The sequence below is a fragment of the Vulpes lagopus genome, chromosome 11, assembly GCF_018345385.1.
Source record: "Vulpes lagopus strain Blue_001 chromosome 11, ASM1834538v1, whole genome shotgun sequence".
In the NCBI taxonomy this organism is placed as follows: Eukaryota; Metazoa; Chordata; class Mammalia; order Carnivora; family Canidae; genus Vulpes; species Vulpes lagopus.
In genome coordinates, this window is record NC_054834.1 from 10,750,638 (window position 1) to 10,778,022 (window position 27,385).

At 38.1% G+C, this 27,385-nt stretch overlaps 1 protein-coding gene across 1 annotated transcript in view; it reads left to right on the forward strand.

The window, feature by feature from the left end:
• The window catches only part of VPS41 (VPS41 subunit of HOPS complex), a 172,707-nt gene that overhangs the window by 37,580 nt on the left and 107,742 nt on the right, over positions 1-27,385 (forward strand). The window contains exon 4 of the mRNA XM_041774307.1: positions 3,932-4,009. Within this exon, the coding sequence (XP_041630241.1) occupies positions 3,932-4,009 (78 nt within the window). The remainder of the gene's footprint in view (positions 1-3,931; positions 4,010-27,385) is intronic.

Sequence of the window (27,385 nt, forward strand, 5' to 3'; positions counted from 1 at the left end):
CTCTCACTTTCCTATCTAAACCCCTCTGCTGTCTGGTTGCCATGATGATCTGTTGAAAATAGAGGTTTAAAGCTCTCATGTGATTTTCACCACCTGCTACATAAAGTCTCAGCTCTTAATGCAGTAAGGCCCTCTGAGATCTTGCCTTCTTCTGTAACTGGCTTTATGTCTTACCACTCTCTGCTATGTGGGTGGTGGTCTGGTTGCAATGCTTGGCTGTTTTTACGCCATCCCTTCTGCCTGGATTCTCCTCCATCCCACCTGATTGAGCCCACTCCCATCCTGAGCCCTTGTCTTTCAGTTTAGGCATCTGTCATTTCTCCCAGAACACACACACACACACACACACACACAGACACACACACTGCTAGCCAGTCTACTTTCTTGCAGATTTGCTTTGACTCTGGTCCATCCACAACACTCCTTTCCACTAAAGTAATCTTCCGGAAATTCGAATCTGATCATGTAATCCTCCCTAGAATTCTGTATTGGTTTCCTGATGTCTTCATGATTTCGACACCCTTTCCTTTCCTCTCCTGCTTTCATCTCCATAAATATTCAGGTGCTTCCTATGAACCAGCCTTTCCAGACTTATCACCAGTCTCTTCCCCTGGGCACAAAGTGGATACTCCTGCCATATATAACCACTCGTAGTTTCTTGACTTTGTTCTACTTTTTATGTGACTCCATGCCTCTGAGCAAGTTGTATCCATTCTGCCTAAAATGTTCTTTCCACCAGCCTGTTCCATCTGCCTCAGGTTCTACTGTGTAACTCCTCCTTCAGTTAAGTGCATCTGATACCTGCCATGTTCCATAGGGTTTTGGAGATGCTGCCATTTTAGGCGTACCCTTTAATTTAAATTCAGTTCATCAATCTTTTTAATCTATCTCCTTTATGACCCTTTTAGGTTACACCTGCTTATTACCTGAGCATATATGGTTGAATCTGAATGGATGAAATGGAGAACACAGTTTGCCTGCCCAGAGATCAAACTTTGTTAACACCATAATTAAACCAGTTTGGTCAAGGAGTCTTCTGACAGTGGGAACCGTAATCAGTGCTGACTTTTAGAACACATACTCTTTATCTGATGCCCATGTTTCTATTTATGAGGCTTCTGATCCAATTGAGAGAATCTTGGCTCTTAATTCAGGCCCTAGCCCTGCCACCCGATTGACCGTTCACAGGAAGTCACACCAGCTCCCAGGATTTAGGTTCTCATGTGTAGCTAAAGCCCTCCCTGCTCTAATGTTTTGAATACTTTAACTGCTGTGGGGAACTTAGATGATACTGTACAGCTGATCACATATGAAATGGGCTCCTTTATGGTGTCCAAAGGACTGCTTGTCATTTCTTCTGCTTGTTTACTTTGCACAAAGTCCACTCATTCAGAGTAGAAGCAGTTATGCTAGTGGATGGGATGGGTCAGAGTGGACGTCCATCTGGTAGTTTACAAAAGGAGTCAAGATTCTGTATTTAAACGGGAAGGGGGCTAATTAAATTATGCTTATTCTTTACCCATCCTGGATTTTAAGTGTTCTCAGGTTAAAAAAAAATTAATAGTTACTAATAGTTACAAGAGCTCAATGAGGCTTTTAATGCCTAAAAAGAGTCACATTGAAAGGATTTGAATTTACTTTTGTGATTTGTGGCCAGTTTTGCATTTTTGTTATATTTTTGAATAATCAAAAGCCTTAGTAAGTGAAAGTATGACTCATCAGTAATATCAGGACCTGAATACATTTTCTAAGACCTATACAGTTATCTTATCAAACTTGGGTTTTTTTCTTTAAAAGCAGCAAAGTTGTTTATTTTTAAAAGGCAGCAATAATTTATTGAATCCAAATGCTGAAATGTTTTAGTAAACAAAAGGTAGCTTGTCGTAGAAACCACTGCATTTTAATTTTTTTTTCTTTTTTTTTTTAGCTAAAGCGATAGGGAGGGGAAGAGCAGAGGGAAAGAGGATCTTAAGCAGGCTCCATGCCCCAGGCATGGATCCCGCTACTCTGAGATCGTGATCTGAGCCAAAATCAAGAGTTGGATGCTTAACCAACTGAGCCACCCAGGCACCCCCAAACAACTGCATTTTTGTTCAGAAGTAACAGTAATTATGGTTTCAGATTGAAACTATAAAATCGAAATAATTTCTTTGTTTTCTATCTTAAATATTAAATGAATCAAGCTAGTAATTTCAAAAAAGGAAAAAGGAAAGGAATTAATAATATTTGGGTACTCTGCATAGAACTTTTAAAACTTTTGATAGAATCATTTTAAGTATCATTCGAAGTTCAAGAATGGCCTTCATAGAGGTATTAGAGAATCACCCAGTACTGAAGCATTTTTAGGATCCAAGCCCCTTTTCTTTTTATGAGAAGAATCAATACTGTTGAATACTTGGGGTGCAGTGAGCTTTTAAGGTTCATTTTTTTATCATAGCCTTGGAGAGAGGCAGATGTTTGTTTTTAGTTAGTATTATGCATGGTTTTTTAAAATTATTATTCAAATATTGTCAGAGTCACCGTGGAGAAAAAATTACAACCATCTGAGCCATCTGAGTCCTCTGTTTCTGATTAGAATGTTCCTTCACTTTGAAGGCAATGTCCCGGTTTGGTTTAAATATTCAGACTAATTTCCCCCTAGAATTACCTCTTGCCCCTTCCTTTGCTGGGCCCAGGCATCCTGTTTCCAGCAGGCTTGCTGTCTGCCCTGGATGAGTAATCGGCATGGCACCCGGTGCATTCAGGCAGGCCTGTGTGGTGGAATCGTCATACCTAGTTATGTCTGCACACCTGATGTTTTATTAACCAGTATTGATTTTTTTCCCCTGGGGACTTTTTTCTTCCTGAAAAAAGGCAACCTTGCAGGAGTGAAAGGCATTGCAGGGGATGAATTTCTAATGAACCCCTTCTTTCCCTTCTAGTGACTTCTCTTTAATGTAGCTTCATATTTTAAGTGCCTGAACTGAAATTTCATTTTAAGCAATTCCATTTTGATAAAATCCTTTTAAATCTGGACTTTCTGTAAGGTTATTTTTATAAAGATTGTGCTGCTTGACTGAAACGCTTAGTAGCGCCTGTAAATTTGAGCATTTCATTATAGGTTGCAATGAAGCATGCTCACTTGCAATGAAATACATAGAATTTGGAACTATTTGAGTAATGCTGAAAGAAGTAAAGAAGAAAAAAAATCTCATGTCATATTTCAGGTAGTCCTAAAGTTTCTTCGTGCTTTTTTAGGGTTAGTTCAAAGAATTAAAGGAACAGTGGAAGTTACAAACTGTTTCAACTATTTTGTATCATAAAATGAATATGTAGCTCATTGGTTATTTTGTGGCAGGAAAGGATTTTTTTTCTTGCATTAGAACTTAAACATTTACACTCTGTATTCTACATTAACTTTTATAGAGGTATTTAAATGCTAAATGATAATGTAAATACTTCCAAGCTTTTTTATCTCTCGGCATAACTTAGATTTTCCTTTCTAAAAAACAGTCATACTTTGTCATTTGTATATATTTGTTAAACTTAAATGCTAGCACAGATTTACATATTTGCTATAAATTAAGGGGGGTTTGATCATTCCCTTCTGACTCTGAGCTCAACTGTAGGCTGATTGTGCTTTCCCAGCTGCAGTGGAATTTGTGGCCTCACTCCATCAGGCATTGTGTACAGACCGCATACACACCATTAGTTGTCAGTGGATGAGGGTCCTCATGAGTCATTCTGACAGCCAGCTTGCACTCTCACAATAAAATAGGCCCTGTTCTGTTATTTCCCTGCAGCTGGAAACAAGCCTTCTCCAAGGAGTGAATATCATCCAAGGCATTGCAGATCACTTACACATTCAGAGTCTTGACTTTGAAAATGGTTTGATTTACTAAATGTATACTAATGGCACATTAACAGACTGACCTCTCTGTCCTTCTTGCAGTTTTTGGCACTGGGCACACATTATGGCAAGGTGTATTTACTTGATGTCCAGGGGAACATCACTCAGAAGTTTGATGTAGTAAGTATACAGTATGAAATAATGTATGAACTAGACTTTGTGCTGAAAATTTGTGCTTTTCAGTATTGGTTTTAGCAGTTTGTGGTAATAATCTAAAGAAAGTGCCTTTGTCAATTAAATCAGAATACTTAGAATGTAACTCTGAATTTTATAGTATATGCTAAAAATTTATAAAGGTGAACGAAAAGTGAAAGAGGTCTATACATTTAATATTTTAACTGCATATCTTTCTATGTAAAGCCCATTTAAAAATTTATTTTTATAAATCCATTGAATTGTAATTCTTTAATTATAGTCATTTTGCCTTAAATGGAATATTAAAATGCTTCTATATGTGTTCTTTTAAATTAGAACAGTGTGGAATATCTAGGCGAATAGTTATTAAAAGAAGAAATACTGCTTTTATTAGTGAATACTGGCCCTAATTTATATACAGGGGAAGTTGTGAAATCCTTAAAGTGTGAAGCCCCCTCATTTGGTCAATTGTCAGTACATGTCCCACCATCTTCTGTAGATGCCAAAGGTAATTGAAGATTGATTGATCACCTTGCTGGTTCAGTTTATCTCTTCTAAATATAGAAGGCTAATATTTTATGTGAATGTTTTGGCGCTTGGGTACTTAGGGGATTATATCGATTAAAGAGCTAGGCTTTTTAATTTTTTAATTGTGATTTGGAATCATCGAGGATGAAGGAAAGGTGGAATTTGAAGCTTGACTCTGGTGTTTAAGATGTACCTTGAAAGTTTCAAGAGCGTCTGTGGTTGTGTGCATGTGAACATTCGGGGTGAACAGGGTGCTCATTTGAGGGGCAGGCAATACTTTTTCAAAGAGCATGAGCAATTGCTGAAAGACTGATCTATTATAAGGCATTGGTGCAGTTTATAAAGGAGACCACGGTTTCTGAAGTTGGCACATTGTATATGAAAGGAATAGGTTGCTTCGTTTTCCTTAAAAGATATTGAACCACTGAATGTTGACAGAATCTTGGGAATAGTCCAGGAAGGGACTCAGGCGCGCTAATCATACTACTACCTTAGGCAAATTGTGGGTTCTTGTTTTGCTTCAGCATCTTTCAGACAAGAGGAATAAATGTTGGACCCTCCCTGTACCTCCTGGACACGCATCTTAGTGACTTAAACGTTTGTTCTTTCAGTCGCCATCCATTCAAACGTGTAGCTGATGCTGGGAAGAACTCTTTTTTGGGGTGTTATCTGTATCTCCTCACCATAAAAACAAACACAAACAAAAAGCAAAAAGGAACAACCAAAAAAATCTCACCCAACTGGTCTCTTGAACTTTCTGCTCTAGGTAGAGGATTATGTGGTGCTCTGCTTCTAAAGACATCCTTTAAATACTGTATAGAAATTACAGTGCTTGATTGTTCAGGCTCATGGGTATACCTGCTGGGGTCCATTGCCAAAAGGGAAGCCAAGAAAAATGCTAGAGGAGTTTATTCCTATGTTTGTTCACTCATTCATTCAGTCTTTGTGTCTACTCAGTGTGAGCCTTCCCTTATCCTTTTTGATGTCAATTTTATGTCAAGTATATCCTGTATCCTTTTTTAGGTAATTTATGGTATCATCTCTAAGTTTGCCCACACTGTTTTTCCCTTTTTTTTTTTCCAGTCTATCTGTATGGCATCTTGAAAGTGAAGTTCTTTAGAGCCTTGCCTGTCCACCTGCCTTTTTTTTTTTTTTTTCTTTTCCTGGCAGGAGAGGAAGTTGGTTTGATGGTATTATGTTTACCTTATCAAAGAATTTGATAGTCTTCTACAGAAGTTTTCCATGAGACCCTAGCTTCTTCATGACCATTATTACCATAGTAGGCTTAGGGCTTTCAGGTGACAAGTTTCATATTGCCCTCTGTTGAAAAGAACCATAGTCTACAGCTTCTTATCTCCGAGTTTTTTTACTATATTATTTTCCTGTATCTGATGATCTGATTGCTTTGTGGGGCTCAGTATCACTCCTTTTAAAAAAGGATTCTTTCGATTCTAAAAATACTAGTATGACTTGAATTTGCTGCTTTTCTTTGAATATAATGGTTGCCATTTTAATCCAAAACTTTATTTTTCATTAGAAATGCAGTGAGAGTGAACACATATTTTTAAAAATTAATGAATAAACACTTTCGACTTTAGTTTTCACTTCTAAGTGGGAATGATTGAAACAAATTAAAATTAGATAAGATAATAATACCTTATGTTTGCATAATGTTTATTCCCACAGGCAATATCTCTTCACCCCAGTCACTGCGTTTATAGTTTCGATCGTGGTAGTTTTGTTTGGCACAAGGGTGGGGGCGCGCAGGAATCTCTAACAAAGTTTCCCAAGGGATTCTGCTATTTGAGCTGAGATGGAATCATTATTGCACTAGAGGCGGTCTGACTTTACTTTAACTACATATGAGGTAAAAGAAATAAACAAATCATTCTGCATGTTGAAGAAAGATATTTGTTTTCTCATTAATATTTCAGGAGAAATACTGTGTGTCCTGCAGTTCCACATGTAGGTATACATTCGAGACAAATGAGTGCAATGTGTATGTACGCGCGCGCACACACACACACACACACACACACTCACACACAAAACATACATATAAAAGAGTGTTATATTGGTTAATTCATAATAGCTCCAAACTAGAAACCACTCGGATATTAATCATTCATAGAATGGATAAGTTAATTGTGGTATATTCTGAGCAATTAAAAAGAACAGATTGTACATGTAACAACATAGATGAATTTCACAGACTTAATGGTCAACCAAAGAAGCCAGACACAAATGTGTACATGCTGTATGCTTCCTTTTATATGATGGTCAAGAAAAGGTGACACTAAACTGTGGCAGTAGAAGTCAGATATTATTATTTGACCTGGGAGAGAGCACAGGAGAATCTTCTGGAGTGGTGGTAATAATTTCTATTGTGATAGCTTCCCCTATATATACATATGTAAAACTCACTGAACTGTAAATTAGAGATTTGTGCTCTTTAGTCTGTATTTTGCCTCAATAATATATACACAGAAGTACCTGTACACTAGTATGTATCTGACCTTGAGCAAAATTCAGAATTCAAATTATCCTTTGTCTGTTGAAGCAACTCTTCTCCTCACTTCTAAATATGAGCAAATTTGTTAAGTTGGTCTCTACAGGAATCTTTATATGAATGGATCACGTCACTGAGATTATTCCTACACCTGTATATTCTTCTACAATTACATTGAAAATATAGATAGAGAGGATTCTGTGTTACCTAGCTATCTCTGACTGTTATTTTGTCGCTTGAGAGTGAAAACCACTGAAATGTTGCCTTATTTTTGCATGTTGATGGTCATATTTCAGAATACTGAAAAGAAATATCCAGATATGTTAATGTTTTAACGACAGAGGTGGTTTTTTTTTAGAGATAGAAGTTTATATTAGTTTATGCTAATATTGCTAGATATTAGTTTATATTAATGCAGACTTAATTGATAAAGTTCACTTCTCCTTAACTCACAGAGTCAAATGAAAGGCCTAGCTTTTCAAATTAAGTGCTCATGTTGCTAAGAGAATTGCCTTTAATATAGATCAGGCCATATTCCCCCGAATAATGGCTGTCTTAATGCTTACACGGTATATAACATAGGACTTCAAAATTCTTAGGGGATTGCGAATATCTTTTAAATGTCCACATAGTATTTGTGCCCGTATAATGCCATTAAATCATAGTAGTTACTTTCTCTTAAATACCTTCCACTTTCCTAAGCATATTAACTTAAGGCTTACTGATTAGGAGTGCTTACTTGGAAGCAATGAACAAGTTATTTTGGAGCGTTATTCCATATGTTTTAAATCTTTGTTCTTTTAAGTGCACTAGAGGGAGAGCAGAGAACTCCACTGACCAAACATAAATTTTTGCTGTTTACCTTCATGTGTTTTTCTTCTTTTGCTTGAAATGGAAAATGATACGGCTTTGCTGTCTCGGTGCCGTGGCAGGAGATATCAGATAAATACCTATAAAATGGATGGTTACAAAAGGAAAAGGATAAGAAAACAAAATAAAACAGAACAGGGGCTTATTGGGCATTTTGTATTAAGGTAAACACCAATTTTTTTTAACTAAATCTCTTAAGAGGTAGGTTTAGGATTCTCCTTGAACTCCAGATAGCAGAGTCTATTGATGTTTCTATTCCTGTTGTTTTGTTTTATTTTTTTTTTAAATTTAGGATTAAACTAACACACTGTATTTCTTACTGCTAATCTTTCATACTTCCTCATGTTCATATGCTAATAAAATCTCTGATATCTAGCAGAATTTAAAGTAGATTTGCAGGACAGTAACTTAACATCCCTTTCCTAGAGGGTCTTGGTCTCTGTTTATGCCCTGCTCTCGCCCCCATCAGTCTAGTTCCTGTCTCCAAAAACACTGGGTGACTTCCCAGGTGGAGTTATTACTCTGTCTAGCTCAGCACTCAGGACCCTGATTGGTCAAGTGGCCAAACCTACCTTTGTAATCTTCCTTTTAGTTTCTTTGTCCTCCAATCATTCTGATACGCTCACCATTTTCTGAGTATTGCCTCAGATGTGCATGTTTGCTTCCCTGCTTTTCATCACATCTTTCTGGAATGCCTTTCATCTTTCTTTCTGTTAGTTCCATTCTTTCTTCTGAGATTTGAACCTAAACTTTACTTTTGGAAATTAACCCTTTTATTCAGTAATATTTATTAAGTGTTTAACATGTGTGTAGATTTTTCCTAGTCACTCTGGATAATTCAGAAAGTCATCAAAGTTTAGAAGCTCAGGAGACTTAGATCATTCTAGATATAAAAGATGCCAGGTACGGAAGCCTGAAGGAAATAGGACTGGAGCTGCTTCGGGTCTGTATTCCGTGCTCTCTACATGCCTGCTTGCCCTGTGTATTCGAGACCTCCTTCACATACCTAGACATTCTGATCAGGTTATTTCCCCTACCTGAGTGTGAAGAGGTATTCGTGTGATTGGTTCCTGGCCTGTGAATGACCATGGTGTCATTTCTATCTCTGGCCTTTGGAACTTGGCCATCTTTCAGATTGTGCTCCTGCCCTTCTGCTTTCTTTGGCTTAGAGGAGTTCATTTCTGATATAGATCAGCTCCTCTTTCCTGTGTTACTGAGACGTAAATGTTGTTTGTAGGATCATCCATCTTTTTTTCATGTTTCAGGGAAAAGGGCTTATCTGCTCTTTTATCTCTTGGCTAAGGTAATCCTGAAAAACTTAGTGTTCTCTTAAGCTTCTTAGACTGCATTTATAATATTCACAAATACATTTTATCCTCAGCATGATTTGATCTCTTCCTCCTTTGTGTTATTGCCACATCTTGATCATGTGGTACTTTTGTTGAGATTATTTAGCATCTGTCATTCTTCCCATAGAATGTGAACTTCCTGAGGGCAGTTTCTGTGAGGAATTTATCTCTGCATCCTTGGTGCTCAGCATAAAAACTGACAAATAGTGAGGAATTGATACAAGTTGGCTGAGCTCTAATAATTTCAAATCTGTAAACTTCCTTATACTTGGACTGCTTTATACCTTCCTTTGCCATATCTGGATTGTTGTGTCTACATTATGGGAAATCATATGGACATGACCATTTATTTGAGAGTGAATACAGATACCATGCATTCGTTATTACCCTGAGGAGCCCAATTATTTTGGGCTCCTAATGGGGTCAGAATAATATTGGGGTGACTTGTTCATTAAAAGAACCCTTAGAGCAGATCTAAAAGTGTAAGCAATCATTGAACAAAGAAATTCTGCTCTCCTCTTGGTCTCATGGCACTTACTTATCAACCTGAAGTAAATCCCATCTATAGTATGCTCTGCCAGATGTGGCATCATTACTTGGGAAGCATGGCATGTATCTTTTGATATTATCAAAGTGGTACATTGTTGACTCAAATGTGCTAGTGTCTGTAATACCTGTCTAAGGCTGATTGACAGGTCTCAGAGTCTTAGGTGTTGAAAGAACACCTTCTATATTTGGACTTCTATATTTGGACTCTTTATTTTGAGAGATAAGAAATGTGTCAAATGAGTTGAGAATTAATTAAGTGGAAATCATTCTAACTGATGCCAAGGAAAATCGTATTTTCGATTTTATGCATTTTTGTATTAAATCATCTCCAGTTTGTGGATTATTTATAGGTAGCTTGATAACTTTGGTAGCATCTATGCACAGAGGTCTAAGAAAACATATTCAACTTTAAGGATTCTTCTCTCACTTAGAACATTTACAGTGTTATGCTTGCAAAATGTTGTAATATAGGACTTTTTGGTGCTAACTGCATTTGGGCAAATACCCCTTAAATAGCTAAAATTTAAAGTATTTCTTCACTGAATGGTATCACCCTGGAATTCCACACATTTCAAAGTCAGAGTTGTAATGATTTTAACTTTTTGGAACATGCCTCGAACTGGGTAGTAGACTGGGGGCCTGGCAGAGAACCTGTGGATTCCATTCTGTAGTAGAGTGGGTCCTCCATTCTGATGCTGCTTCTTGGGAGTCAGGTACCTATCAAAAAGTGAGCACATCGAAAGGATTATAAACCATGTGGAGGCTCAGGAGGTGTGATTAACTTTGCAAGTGGGAGAAACTGAAAATTTCAAGTGAGCGTTTTTCGATTGTTGGAGTGAGTCTGGACAGGGTGATGCATTCTTCTTACGAAACAGGGAATCTGAAAGGGCAGGGAACATTTATCACAGCCTTTTTACCTATATATACATTTTGTTTTTTTCCACTAGTGGCTTGAGAGTCGGGGAATGGAAAGGGAAAAAATGGTGAGATGTAATGAGAGACTTCAGCAGGTTTGGCAGAAGGGCCAAAGGAGAGAGAAGGGAAGTGTCTTCATGGTGACTGGCTTTGGGGTTGGGAGTGTTTAAGAAGTGAAATGAAACCATTAAAGTGATGGTAAATCATACATCATGGCCCAGAAGGCAGGGGCTTTTATATATGGGCAACATATGAGTGTCTGTGTATAGTTTGATAACAAATAATTTATACCTTGAATTAGTAGTATATTACTTTTTCCTTAAACAAGCTCTCATTTTCCGTTCAAATAGCTTTGCTTTATTAGCCTTCTCTAGAAATTATTTATTTGGCTGAAATTCACAAGTATTTTTTATTTGATAGAATCATGATATATTATGATAATTGGGAATCTGCAGGGTATTTTGTCATCTCTCCACCCAAGACATGAAATTCTTGAAAAGCATTCTTGTCATTCGCCTGATGAGTCCTTTTTTTTTATACTTCTAGTAAGGAGGAACTTAATACTTCTGGGAGTACCTATTAGGTTTTGTTAGTGTAATTGATAGCAAGGGAAAAAATTCATATTGAAAACTAAGTAAAATGGAAGAATATATACCACCACCAACCTCTTAGAATGGCTAACGTGACAAAGACTGACCATACTAAGTGTCCATAAGCATGTGGAAAAACTGGAACTCGCATACACTGCTATGGAAATGGAAAGTGGTAGAACGATTTTGGAAAAGTAGTTTAGTGGTTTTCAGAAGCATTACACATAATACCCACCCTATGCTCTCTTCTTTTTACCCTGAGGAAATGAAAGCATATGCTTATACAATGGCTTGCATATATATGTTCGTGTCAGTTTTATTTTGTCACAGCCCCCAGCGTGGAAGCCATCTATATGTCCGTCTACAGAGGAATGGATAAACAAAATGTGGTATATCCATACAGTGGCATTCTACTTCTTAATAAAAAGGATTAATTTTTGTTAATTAAATTTTATTTTAATTAAATTTAATTAATGAGCGACTGCTACGTGCTACAACATGCATGAATCTCAGATCTGTCATGTTAAGTGAAAGAAGTCAGACTGAAAAGCTTACCTATTGTATGGTTGCATTTATATAAAACACTGGAAATGCAATCAAATCTATAGTGACAAAAAGCAGATAAGTGATTGCATTGAGAGAGGCAGAGGGCTTATAAAGTGGCATGAGGAAACTTTCAGGGCTGATAGATATATTCATTATATTGATTTTGGGGAAGATTTCACAAGTCCATATGTATGTCAGGACTTCTCAAATTTACACTTTAAATATGTGCAGTTTATTGTGTGTCAGTTGTATCTGAGTAAAGCTGTTAAAAGTAATAACTATGAAAAGACAAGCTACAGAAAAAATGGAATAATGTGTTTTAAGAGGTGACATTTATATATCAAAATATTTGTTATTTCCATTTATGGAAGCCCGAATTGTTGGGTATTCTTTAAAGTGCCTGACATTATAAACAGCACCATACAGAATGGAATCTAGATTATCTAATTACTGGCTTCTTCTTTGGCTTTTCTTTAAATTATGAGTCAAAAGAAAAATATTGTCTTCTATAAGTTTTTGCATAACTTCCTTGTTTCTGACCAATGAAATATATGGCTGGAGAAAATACCAAAATTTTAGCTTCTGTGAGAGGTGGAAGAATTTTGCCAATATATCAATATATTTTTCCTGTTTAGGTTCTGTTTACATAAGTAATATGCTCTGTATTGCATATCCCTTTTTGGGAGGAGAATGACCTTTTATAGAAATGATACAGTGACTGAGAGCGCAGTCCGTGGATAAATGAGTATTTGTTTTCCATTTCTCCATAGCATGGGTACTCTCAGATGGTGTAAAAATGGGCTTGTCTGAAATAATGGAATGAGTAGCTTCTGTGCTAAGTATCTTGTTGGGGTCTATCTACCTTTTTAGCAGAAAGTCTACCAGTTTTTCTACTTTTAAAATAGAGTTTTATCTCAGGATTAAATGCCCTATGGGGTGGTGAGGTAGTCTAATCATCTAATTCTGTTTTACATTAGTGGAAACAAATTAATACATTAGGGCACTTTGTTTGCCCAGGGATGGAAACACAGCTTGGCCAGGTTTAACAGTGGGAAATACTGGCTTCTGTTGTAAATCAAGTTGAAGTGGGGATGCCAGGCTCAACACTGTCTCACAGTATCCATCTCTGGAATAGGCTCACTATCTAGCAGGCACCATGGTCGGCCCACAGCCCAACACTGATGTCACAGCACTGTCATCCTCATAAGCGACATAGGACTTCAGTAACTGGCAAAAATCTACCAGGAAGGGCTTTCATGGGCCTAATGGGGTTTATGCTTGTACCTGAAGCAGTGGCTACAGGTGACTTAGTAAGATACTCTGGCCAGGCTTGAGTTAGGAGTAGGTATTGGATGTGGGAGGGAGGGAGCCCCACTTTAATAGAATCAGTTTCTTAGAGTAAAAAGCTGGTCTGTTACTCTCCAGGAGCCAACTTTCTAGTGCCTTATACAGTAACTGAATGATGCTCAACCTAGAAGTGATACTAGGGTGAACGTCCTTGGGTGGGCTGAAGAATCTGGTGACTGAGTCTTTCCTTTGAACACATCTTTGAGGTAAAAAAAATAACTGGTTCAGATGCTATGAATGCTCATAAGGTTTTGCTACAGCTGCTGCCTTTCAATATACTTAGATTTTACCAGTTGCACTCCCACCAGCCCCACATGAGAATACCTCACTGTATCTTGTCACCAGCATTAGCTGTTATTCAAAAGTTCTTTGCCACTTAGATTTCTAGAAAATGGGAATTTATTGATTACTTTGTATTTTTCTTGTTACTAATGAGGCTGTTTACTCTTTTGAGAATTGTTAGTTTGTATACTTCATTGGTATGTGTGTAAAGTTCTAAATTGATTTGTAATTAAAAAGTTCACTGTTTACAAGGAAAAATAACAACATTGATCAGGGTGGATTGTGTGAAGGCTCAAAATCAGAAGTCACCCCAAGTCACATTTAACAGTTGCCGATAAATCTTTCTATTAAATGAAACCCTGATGATTTGCTTTTAGGATAACATCCATTTTCACACTAAATTAATACTTTAAATCTGAACTTTATTGTTTTTGTTCATTCACTTGTCTTGATACTTTTAAGTTCTGTGAAAGCTGTAATCACAGGGTGTAGCAAATTTTAACTGCATATTTTTGTTAAAATATTACTTCTACCACGAACTCTAATCAATAAGGAAAATACAAACAACCCAGAAGGAAGCTGGACAAAGAGATAAACAGGAAGTTCTCAGATGGAGAACCCTAAATGTCTCTAATAACCATGTGAAAAGAAGCCCAATTTCTCTAGTACTGATGGAATAGTTGAGAAAATGTGAAATTTTCTTAACTAATAGATACCATTTTACACTCATCAGTATGACCAAACATTTAAAAGTCTGATGAGTACCAGACACTAGATGGTGGTGGCAGCCAGGGAATTGGGCAGATGAAAGAGTCTGGACACATATCGTCAGATGAGTGACATATGCCTTCTAGTCATTGGTTTATCTTTTAATTCCACATTTGTGATGTTTTCAGTTCAGAAACTTTTTATTTGGATGAAATAAATACATATTAATTCATTTATAGTTTGTACTTTTTTATGTCTTCTGAGGGAAAACTATTTTGCCTCTACTAAGTCATAAAGATATACTCTGTATAAAGTTTTCCTTTTTTACATTTAATTCTTTGTTCTTCCTCAAGAAAAAAAAAAAAATCCTCACTTCTGTGAAGAGGAGGATTTATTCCTTGGTATCAAGATGGAGTCTGCAGTTCTTGCTTTGCCAGGGAAAAGAAAAATTACACAAAAATTTGCCACCCCCTGAACCTGCTGGCTTCACATTTTCTTTCCCTTTAGGCCTTGACTCGGTTGCATTATTGGAAACGCAGCTGCCCTGGAACAGATGTGGGAAGAGAAGTGCTGATGGGATGGTTGGAGGTGAAGGCTGACAGGGCAGTGATGCCCAGCAGAAGGGAGGCTGGCCAGGTTCTGGAGTTGGCAGATTGTGGTCCCAAGGCAGGGGTTAGGTAATGTGGTGCTGTGGCGGCCAGCTTAGCTGGGGGTCAGTCACCCCATGTTCATTGGTTCAGGCAGGCTACTTAAACCTCTCTTTCACTCTTTCTGTGTGAAACGTGCAGCATATCCCACCCCTGAGCTTGTGATTAATTTGAGGATCTTTTAAGATACACATGTCAAATATTAGTGCAAGGCTCAGTGTCACCTATCATGAGGAACCACATCAAGCCAAGCATCTGGTTTCTGCCATTTATGACGCTTGCTGAAAGAGCTGTTATTTGTTTAGTTCATTTATGTGATTCACTTTAATGCTGTTTCTTGTATCTAGGGCATACGAAGTTAGAAGAGGGAGGGATGAAGGAAAGGAAAAATAGGAAAAAGGAGAGAAGAAAGAGAAACTTCCTCAGCACACTCATTTTTTACTGATTTTGCAGCCTGCTCCATCCGATCCTTTATTTGGGGCGTGGGTCCCTTTTATAGCATGTCACCAGTAGGTTTATTTTCTATGGTGTTGTAGGAACACGCTTACTTCTATAATGATGCTGTGTGAAATGTCCCCAGTGCAGGTCTTGTGAGTTGACTTTAGGAGTTTCTTTTTAGTGCAGAGGCATTGCAACTTCATTTACAGGGTGCTTCTTTTGAGAACTGTTGAGAGATGACAGTCTACTTGGGAAATGCCTTAATGGAGAATTGATAAAGTTTTTACACTAGAGAGTGTTATCACAATTTCTGTGATGAAAGTACAGCTGCTTTGGTGAAATTTTAAACGGTCCTTCTTTATCTTATGTCTGAAAAATAAGGCATTTTCTATGTGATTAATAACTTGGTCTCTGTTAGTTAAACCATATGTGCTGGCCTTTTTAGAGAAGTGGGTTTTTTTTTTTTTTTTTTTTCCCTTAACCTGTGGAAACACAAAGTCTTTACTTTCTCAGATGTTGTTTTAAGGTAAGTAGAATGCATTGTCCAACAGCATTGTTGCTGTTATTATTCAGTTATAAATGAAAGAAAAAGTAAGAACATCTTTACTCCTAAGAGAATTTTTCTTAATCATTGATGATATCATTAATGTACATATCGAGAATTATACAAGGTTATCCGTGGGCCCTGGTGAGATGTTCATATCAGCTCTGCAGTCATCATGGATTTGCATTTTGTTGGGTTTTCTGGACCTGCTTTTGGTGACGAAGTTTGTCCTTCAAAGTATGGCATAGCAGATGCTTAGGAGTTGGGCTGTCTAGGGGGTAGCCCTCCAAGCCTTAATTCTAAAGACTAGTAATGTGCCTGTTTCTTTTCTAGTTATGTGGTTGCAGGGATGACAATACCATTTCTGTTACATTAATTCTTTTTTTTTTTTTTTTTAAGATTTTATTTATTCATGAGAAACACAGGCAGAGAGGAGAGAACGAGAGAGGGAGGCAGAGACACAGGCAGAGGGAGAAGCAGGCTCCATGCGGGAAGCCTGACGTAAGACTCAATCCTGGGTCTCCAGGGTCACGCCCTGGGCTGAAGGCAGCACTAAACTGCTGAGCCACCCGGGCTGCCCTGTTGCATTAATTTTTAAAGAAAAAACTTATATGCTCTAGGGCAACGTTCTGTGGGGGAAACTGAATTTTATTTTCTGAAGTTGTAGGATTAGAAGCCTGTAGGCTAGGAACTTCAGGGCCATGGCCACCTGTAGAGGATACTCTGTTCATGATGTCCCCTTTCAGCTAAGCATATTTGGGTTAAAACACAAGTACTTATTTCTATGTTAAAGTATTATTTGAAATAATTTAGATAATTTGGGTTGTGCATGCATGAAGACATCTGTGTTGTGAATTAACATAGGGACAGAAGGGACTGCTCTTCCCCTTCTCTGCTGAGGCCTGGCTCCCTGGCCTGACAGCACTTACACTGGCCCCAGCAAGGTTCTGCCCTTGAATTAGACCATCTATCTTTTGGAAGTCCTTGTTTCTTTATCAGCAGGATTGAGTGGGCTAGACAAGATAATAGTCTCTTTACGAATCTAAATACTATAGCCAAGAAAAAGCCCATCTTTGCTTTACTGCAGAGACTAGGCATTTCCAGGCCTGTTAGATATCATGTCTTTAGAAGGCCCCGTCTTCTCCTCGGGATTTACTTCCAACCATGTGACATTTATCCTCCATCATGTGCCTCCATTACCTTGTATATCCCCTAGATTCTTCTCTGAGCTTGTTCTTTCTTTTGCTCATTCTTTATATTGCCACCACTCTTGGTCAAGTCTTCATTGAATCTCACCTGGGTTATTACACTGAAACCCAGCGGATCTCCCTGCCTCATGCCCCCCGCCCCCAATCCATCCCTCGCACAGCTGTCCACGCAGTCTTCCCAGGGGAACGCTGGGATTTTGTTACTCCCCTCCCTGAAAACACTTGGGTGCCTCCTTGATGCCTGTGGAATAAAACAGAGCTTCTCTCTGCAGCCCTCAGGCTTCCCCTGTCTCTGCTACAGTATTTCCCTCATCGTGGCCCTTGCTCTATCCAGACTTTGTCCTTTGGCTCTTGCTGGAATGTGCTCCCCTGTCTTTGCCTGTGGAAATGCGCAGTGTCCTAACTCCTTTGTGACAACTTTCTTGATGGCCCCACACGAAAGAGTGCCTTTTTCACATATTCATTCACTGATTGCTTCTTATTCCCTTAGTAAACATTTCTGAGTATGTGCAAAGGATATAAAGAATGGTAACACACAACCCCTGTTCTTAAGTCAAATAGGTTGTGGACTGGTCATATAAATGCTCTGTGGTTTCATGTGTTAACTTATAAAATACAAGTGTCACAAAGTGCTGGAATCACAGACTGTGTACACAAACACCTTGAAAGCAGGCACTGTGTGTCCACTTTTCATTTAATACTCTTTGTATCACAGAGGGGTTTTGGTAATATTTGTTGCTTTTTAGTTAACTGCATTCATGGGTAGATTTTTCCAATATGCAGTTCCCTCGCGATACCCTGGTGACTGCGTTTCTTTGGCTCTGCTTTCCTTTCTCTGTCCCTCTTTCTTCTATGTTTTTGCTGGGTACATGTATAAGTCAGGAAGATATTAACTCAGTTTGAGAACAGATAATTTTTATCATACTTCATACAGTATATTTCACCATTTTGAAAACTGTCAATTGTATTTCTTTACAGGTTATTTATGTATATAAGAAAATGTTTATGCTTTGAAGAGTGATTTTCCAGGAAAGCTGATTGATTTACAACAGCACCACAGACTGGGCACAGTGTCTGGTAGCTGGCCTGGGCTCAGCAATTCTTCTGGTGTGGATCTGAGAAAGAGAAACTTTGCTGCTCCTTATGCTGTTGCTCAGAACTGATTTCCTATTAACGTTTTCCTCCCTCATCTGCCAGATTTAGTATTGTAGACAGCTATCCAAGGCGTCGTAGGGAGGCTTCTCTGGAATGTCCGCTCTGTTCGGCAAACGGACATTGCACGCTCTGGGGAGAGTGAGCTCTGACTGCCATTTGCCATTCATCCATCTCCCTGCAGAGGATGGCTGCAGGTCTGTGGCGTCCCTGGAAGGTCATGGTCTTAAATGTGAACAGCGCGCGCTTCAGTGGCCTGCACGCCTCCTAAGGGCAAGGACCACATTTACCGTGTTCACCTGGCAGCTGGCACAGTCCCCAGCATGTAAATGAAAGAGGACCAAATAAAGACAAATAAAAGTAGACCAGGAGCCTGACTTCACCTCTGACTGAGGCAGTGTTTTAATCGGTGCCCAGGTTGCGAAGGATTGTGTTGTGTGCGTGTCGTGTGCAAGCCTGCCTCCCCTGCTGCCTGCGGGGATGTGGCAGGCAGAGGCGGGAGATGCAGTCGAATGAAAGGAAAACCGCTCTGGGAATCAGCAGCATGCCGGCTCCTTCAGAGGCAATCCCTTCAAATCCTCCCTGTGCTTTTAAAGGTGGTTAGGATTTAGAGGACGAATGTTGATGTAATAAGTCTTCTGCAGGCTGGAAGGCCGTTTGGCGCTCCTGCTTCTGGGAGCTTGTACTCACCCTGATGGGAGCGGCAGCGGGGTAGGGGCCTCAGCTCCTCACTGGGGGCCTCCTCCCTGGCCAGCTGGCCAGCCGTGTCCAGGGACTGGGGGCCTCCGATGCTGGGAGGGGCCCCTGTCCGGGCTTTGATGAGTCGGATGCAGTGGCCAAGTGCTGCCAAGGCACACCTGGCATGCTCTCTATTTATTTATTTGAGAGCGAGAGCGAGAGAGAGGGAAAGGGAGTAGGGGAGGAACAGGGAGAGGGACAAGCCTAGCATCAGGGAGCCCGAAGCAGGGCTCAATTCCAGGACTCTGAGATCATGGCTTGAGCCAAAACCAAGAGTCCCTCGCTTAACCTACTGAGCCACCCAGGCGCCCCCAGAGGTTACTCTTGAAAGGTTAAAGTACTTAGGAATGTTTCAGCGGCCTGCAGAGACTGATTTAGAAGTGTTCTTACAACTGCAGGAAATTTAAGCTCAAGTGTTAAAACAGCCATGACGCAATGAATGGACAAAATGCTTTTCTTTCCCAACAAGGTGACTCTTCTGGAGAACTTCTTTCCTCTCTTCTCGTTCCCAAGTAGTTTTTACTTCTTTTAGATTATTTTCAAGACACTAGTTAGAGTTTAAATCGTTTTCTGGGGACGTTTATTTTCTAATAGGATAATTTCAGTTTTTGATCTTTAAACTGCAAGTTAAATTTAAGTGGCAAACTTTTTTTTGTGGAAGTTATAGAATATTAAGGCTATTGGGAGATGGAGACAGTGTACTCTGTATCTTCAGGTAATCATTTTATATTTACTCACAGTTTTGCAGCATCAGTGGAAAGCTTTGGTGAACCACAAAGCTACTTGAATTACGGGAATGCTCTGTAGTTCAGCAGCTTGTGATGTGGGAAGGGTATTTTGGAATTCTTGCGTTAGGAATATAATGGCCATTACCTCAAATAGCAGACATGTAATTGTTCCACTTTAAAATAACTGTGCTTAATGTTTTAACTAATACATAAGTTATTTAAAATACTTTTCACTTAGAAATCAGCTTTGTTTATGTAATAGGTTAGTACTTCTTTTTTAGAATATGCAATTTTATTTTTTCAAGCATTATTGCAATATAACTGACATATAATGTCATATAACTTAAAGGTATACAGTGTTATGATCTGATACTTGTCTGTTTCAAAACGTTTACCACAATGAGGTTAACTTTCACCTCCTGTAATTACCATTTGGTGGTTATGGCGTTATGGTGAGAACCTTACAGCTCTTCCCTCATAGCTAACTTTCAGGTTATAGCATACAGTGTTGTTTACTGCAGTCACTAGGCTGTGTCTTACATCGTCCCCTGACCTTCCTCATCTAATAACTTTGTGTCTTTGACCGGCATTTCCCTATTTCCTCACTCCCTAACCCCTAAACCACCATCTTACTCAGGTTCTGGGAATTGGATTCAGATTCTACATATAAGTGAGATCATAAAGTATTTGTCTTTGTCTGACTTATTTCACTTAGCATCACGCCCTCACGGTCCATCTGTGGTGTTGTAAATGGCAGTTTTTTTTTTTTTAATGGCTGAAGAATATGCTATATAAATATACATAACCACATTTTCTTTATCCACTCCTCTATCAGTGGACTAAAGTTGTGTTCATGTCTTGGCTATTATGAATAATGCTAGTGAACACAGGGGGTATAGATCTCTTTGAGATCATGAATCATTTCCTTTGGATATATACCCAGAAGTGAGATTGCTGGATCATGTGGTAGTTCTGGTGTTGATTTTTTGAGGAACCCCCACACTGTTTTCCATAGTAGCTGTACCAACTTATATTCACGTCAGCAGTGCACCAGGGTTCCCTTTTCTCCATATCCTTGCCAGCATCTGTTATCTGTTATAATAGCTGTCCTCTTAGGATATGGCACGATAGTTCATCATGGTTTTGATTTGCATTTCCAGGGTGATTAGTGATATAGAACCCCTTTCCTGTACTTGTTGGCCATTTGTATGTCTTTGGAGAAATGTCATTTGAAGTCCTCTGCCCATTTTTAAATCAGATTGTTTCCTTGCTTTTGAATTGCATGAATTCCTTGTCAATTTTACATATTAACCCTGCATCAGATACATGGTTTGCACATACTGCTTTCCATTCTGTATACTGCCTTTTCATTTTGTTGATCATGTCTGCTGTACAGAGCTTTTCAGTTTGCTATAGTTCCACTTGTTGATTTTTGGTTTTGTTACTTGAACTTTTGGTGTCAAATCCAGAAAACCAAGACAATCGGGAGCTTTTCCCCCCTACAATTTCTTCTAGGAGTTTTTATGGTTTCATATCTTACTTTTAAGTTCTTAATGGATTTTGAGTTACTTTTTGCAATTGGTGTAAGATAGGGGTTCAGTTCCATCATTTTCAAGGAATATCGAATTTACCCACCACTTATTAAGGGGATTGTCCTTTCACCAATGAGTATTCTTGAAATACAAGGTGATCATAAATGCGTGGGTTTACTCCTGGGCCCTAGATCCTGTTCCATTGCTCTGTGTGTGTTTATGTCAGTACTGTGCTGTTTTGATCAATATAGTTTTGTGATATAGTTTGAAATCAGGAAGAGTGATGACTTAGCTTTTTCTTTTTTTTTTTCTCTTAAGATTTTAAAAATTTATTCATGAGACACAGAGAGAGAGGCAAAGAAGCAGGCTCCTTGAGGGGAGCCCAATGTGGGACTCAATCCCTGGACTTGGGAACCATGCCCTGAGCAAAAGGCAGATGCTTGACTACTCAGCCAGTCTTCTTTCTTAAGATTACTCTGGCTATTTGGAGTCTTGTGGTTTTATATACATTTTAGGATTTTTTTTCTATTTCTGTGGAAAGGACTGTTTTTGATAGTATCAATTTGTAATTGGTGCTCAGTAGTTGTTTGTAGAATAAAGAATATTTCAGCCACATTATCAGGCAAAATTTGAAACGTAACTGCTATGTAGTTGTGCCTCCTTTCACCACTATTTTTCTTTTATTCAGAGTGGAAAATAATGACCTTGTAGCTTTTTAAATATACTAATTATTTCTCAAGTTGGAATGAATGGATACTGACAAAGCATTTTTCTTTCATCTGCAGAAACAGCAGCTTCTGTTAAAAGCTGGATTATCACATCATAAACTTCAAATTAACATAGTTATTAAGGCTTAGGGAGGTAGTATCATCTTCCAAACCTCACAAGAATAGTTTTCCTGCACTCATTTTAATGATGGAATGATTCTACTTGGTATCATGGGGGACTGTTTGCCAGATGTGAACCATCGGCACTTCTTCAGCTATTCAAGTCTGATACTGAGTATTAAAAACCTGAGATGAACTTAGAGCCACAGAGAAAATTTGGGAGTTTGTAGTTAAAGGTTAGGTTGTTCTGCCCATAGAATAAGTCAGTGAGAAAATAAATGTTTGTTTTGTAGATTTGTAGAAAACTCACAAGTAGGTGTATTTGTCAGAGACTTCTTAAATCCAGCTGGAGGTCTTGCTCACCTCAGGGTGTATCATCAGGAGAGAGTAAAATAAGCAGTAAAAAGAGCTTTTCCCAAGTATGAAAGAACAGGCGTTTGCTTTTCACACGTGTAATGTAAGTGTGGCTTGCTTGCTAAGTGTGACTAAAGAGCATGAAGCTGCCTGGGCAACCATGTGGATGTTGGGATTGCTAACTAGTGGATCTCAGAGAACGAAAATGAAATCCATCTTCTGTTTCTTATTCATTCCACTCTGTGTCCATGGGGATGCAGCATTTGTGAAGGAATCAATTATCCATTTGTTAGTCAGAGGAGACTTACAAATTATACATTAGCAGATTGATTTCTTAGGTTCACTGTTGGGGGACCGATAGCTTAAGGTGGGATGATGAGGAGTGTCGAGGGAAAAGAAGTTGCCACAGAGAACACCATTAAGAGCAGCTTTTGCCATGACCGTGAATTTATTCCTAATTGAAGAGCTGACATAATCCATACTAAGTGTATTTATTTCAGGCATTTTTACATTAGGTAATTGATTATCACATGAGGTGTACATGTTGGTAATTTTGCCTTTTCTTTAAATTTAAGAACCTGAGACCACCTGTAGTGGACTTGGGCTTAGAAGGTATGTGCCAGTCCTCACCCCCTCCTGCTTACTCAGGCCTCTCTTTTTGTTCCATTAAGGAAACATTTTTATATGTTCTATAGTGTCAGCTTGACATTATTGATTTTTGAACAAACTCACTTATATTGTCCAGAATTCCAAACATGTCTCCATTAGGAATAAAATTGTTGCTAATGGAAAATACAGCTGAGGCCATTTTTCTCTGGTCTTTTTTCCTCGGGTCCCTCTCCTTGTTTACATCTACTCCAGTGTCCTAGCTTTGCAAACACCCTCTACATTCTGTGTGTAAAACAGGCAATATTGCAGAAAGACTCTTCACTCCACTTTCCCTTCTGTACCCTTTTTCTCCTTTTCCCGCTGATTACTTCAGGTGTGAAGAAATGGCAGAAATGCGTTAGGTGTTTGTTCCTATTTCTGTGAGGAATGATTATAGGTGCCAGACCCGCTACCTGTACCATTGACAGCTGTAATGCTGAAATCCTGTTATTTATTTGTTCTCTATCAAATATTGTGGAACTAGTAATAGAAACCAATGTGCATAGTGATGACACCCAGTCGTCGCTTTAGGTAAAAATAGGTGCTGCAGGTCCTCAGTGACAGCTTTAACAACTAAGATAAATTTTGCTATCATTTTGGTTTTAAATTAAAGAACTGACTACATAATCATTTAAAAATATTTATGTTTGTATTACAAACAGATATATATCCTAGAAATTAGCAAAAAATAGAGGATAATCTAAACAGTAATATTATCTCAGCACCTAGATAAAACCAGTACTAATATTTTGGAATATCTACTTCCAGTCACATATGTTATGTGAAAATACCTATAAATACAGTTGTGTTTATAAACACAGGATCATCTTTACCCAGAGTTAGCTGAATTGTGAGAGTTGAAGGCACAGTCTTCCAGATGAGTGAATTTGCTGAAAACTTCCGACACCAACTACAAGATGTAGAAAGTTCCCAGATGCACTCTCATGATTGATAATTAGTTAGAGGCCTCACGGAACTCACTGAAAGTTACTATACCCACAATTGCAGTTTATTATAAGGAAAGGATATAGTCAAAAAAATCAGCTGAAAGAAGTCTCATAGGGCAGACCCTGGGATACAAGATTCCATTGTCCTCAGGACATGTTATAGATGTGTGAGCATAGATGTGTGACAACCAGGGAAGCTCCCTTTGGTGTTCAGGATTTTTATTGGGATTTTATTATGTATGCATGATTGGTTGATGGGTTGTCCACATGGTTGAATTCAGCTTCTGGGTTGGTTGATACGCTGTGGTCCAAAGCCCTCACCTAAAATCACAGAGTTAATCTTTCTGGCATGGCCCATTGAAAGACTATGAGGTCTTTTGCCTTTAACAAAGACATCCTATCAGATCTGTAGGTATGACACAGGTTATCTCCCGGAAACCAAGGGCAAAGACCTGACTTCTCTTGGATAAAGTCAGAATCTTTTTGTATTTTTAAAGGTTTATTTACTTATTTAAAAGAGAGAGGGAGGGAGGGTGCATACATGTGAACAGTGAGAGAGGAGCCAGAAGGACAGGAAAAGAATCTCAAGCAGACTCCCCGCAGAATGTGGAGCCCAACTCAGAGCTCCATCCCATGACCCTGATACCATGACCTGAGCTGACATCAAGAGTTGGATGTCCAACCAACTAAGCCATTCAGACACCCTAAAGTCAAGATTCTTTATTACATACACATTTTTTAACTTAATTTGTTCTTTTAATTTTCATCATTTATATTCCTTGCTTTTAGAAATGTAGATAATTTCCATTTCTTAGTGTCTTATAAAAGAAATCTGCTGTAGAACACAGCTTTGCAAAGTAATCTTTTTTTTTTTCCTTGAGCCAAAACCAAGAATGGACAAAACTGCAGTTGTAATGGGAAGTTTTTTTTTTTTAATGGGAAGTTTTTGAAACATGCTTTTATCAGTCTTCAATAGATCAAGAAGAAAAAGTAAATAAGGATATGTAAAAATTAGATAATATAAATATACATATATTAAAAATATATGTATTTGGGGCAGCCTGGGTGGCTCAGAGGTTTAGTGCCACCTTCAGCCCAGGGCATGATCCTGGAGACCCCGGATTGAGTCCCACATCGGGCTACCTGCGTGGAGCCTGCTTCTCTCTCTGCCTCTCTCTGTGTCTCTCATGAATAAATAAATAAAATCTTTAAAAAAATGTATTTTGAACCAGAGAATATGTGTTAGTTTGAAATGAATATCTTAGGTTTCAGAGAGCAACGATTAAAAAAAAATGTTACACAAACCACATTTCTGACCACAGTTGTAGTTACAGTAGAATTTATTAATAACTAGGTAAATAACCAAGTAATACTGTCACCATCCTTAGAAGTGAAACAAAACAAAATAAAATCTTACTTTTCTCAAAGAGGAAATAATTATTGCAATTACACATTATTTTTTGGCCTCTGATTTGTGGCCAGTTGGTATACTCAAAGGCAAACGCCAGACATTTGATTATTTTATGATTAACAGATGAGCATTAACAACTAATGTGCAATATATTAATGTCAGGAAGTTCAGTAAGGTCAACAAAATGTCCAAAGGCAAAAAAGGGAAAATTAATATGTAATTAGAAATTAATAAAACACATTAAAAATTACATTTTCATATTTGCAAATGGGAAATAGGAAAAATAATAGTACCTGTCGCCTAGAGTTGCCATGAGGACCAAATGGTACATGTGTAAAACTCTTAGAGACTGGTGCACAATAAGCCACAATAGGACATGTTAGCTCAGTAGCAGTAGTAGTAGTAGTAGTAGTAGTAGTAGTAGTAGTAGTAATAGTAATAGTAGTAGTATAGTAATATCATTAGTATTATTAAAATATTAGAAGAAGAAAATATTAAAAGTATTATTTTAACATTAAAAATATTTAAAGAGGGGATCCCTGGGTGGCTCAGCATTTTGGCGCCTGCCTTCGGCCCAGGGCGTGATCCTGGAGTCCCGGGATCGAGTCTCACATCATGCTCCCTGCACGGAGCCTGCTTCTCCCTCTGCCTGTGTCTCTGCCTCTCTCTCTCTGTGTCTCTCATGAATAAATAAATAAAATCTTTAAAAAAAAAAAAAAAGAAGAAAAAGAAATTTTCATCTCTTAAGGATATGAAATGCAGTATTTTCTGGGAAAATCAAATGACCAGAATAGAATGAGAACATTTGAGTTATTTGACAGTTATTTGGGAAAAAAAAAGAAAAAAAACCGATGATTTAAGAAATAAGCCAATGAAGGTATTGACCACAGACATTTTCATGAGCAAGTTCTTCGTAATTTTATTTTAACATTTTAATGTTTATTTTTGTGAAATACAACTTGACAAAGCACATAAAATATGCAGTGAAACGAGAGTTATAAAGCAAACCATCATGTAACTAGCACTCTGTTGAGAATAGACCATGTGACAGCTCTATCGCCCTGCTTGCAGTTCCCTTAGAGGGACCCTACTGCCCAGATCTTCCTAATTGAAAATGCTTAGTTTTTCTTTTTCATTTTATACCCTCTATCTGTACCCCCTGTGCACTGTCATAGAATTTTGCCTATTTTTATATGTTGTGTGAACAGAATCCTATTACACATACCAGGAATGAGAAAAGGGTGCTTACAGGCATTGCCACTCCCAGAATAAAATAAAATGCAAGATCTCTAAGGAGAAAAATATCAATTTTTTTTGTTTAGAGACATTAAAGACGGTCTAGTAAATGGAGAAATGCTCCAGGTTTATGGATTAGAAGAGTTAATATTGTAAAGATATCAGAGGGAAAATTTTCAACATTTTGCCATTAAGTGAGAATGAGGAATTTCTCTCCCACTATGCCAAGGGTTTTTACCATGAATGGGTGTTGAGTTTGATCACTCTCTGCATTTACTGAAATGATCTTTTGATAGTCTTCATTTATTTTCTTAATGCAGAAGATTATACTACATTCATTCATTTCCCTGTATTGTACCAGTCTTAGTGTTCCTGGAATAAACTTGGCTTTTGTACATATGCCGACTTTATTAATATTTTCTTTAGGATGTTTCAATTTATGTTCATGACTGAGATTCACTTGTACCTTTTCTTTCTTAAAATAGCCTTGTTGAATTTTGTTATTATAAGGTGATACTGGCTTCCTAAAATGATTTGGGAAACCTATCCTTTCTCTTCTCTGGAAGAATTTTTGTGCAATTTGAATTTCTTACTCTTTGAACTGTCTCTCGTGAATTTAATATAGTAGCGAGGGAGTTTGACAGAGAATAAGATAAATAAGTAAAATAAGGTAGGTAGTGAGAAGTGCTACAAGGGAAAATGAAGCAGTGAAGCAGTTGCAGTGTTTTGGTGAATGTTGAAATTTTAGATCAGTGGCC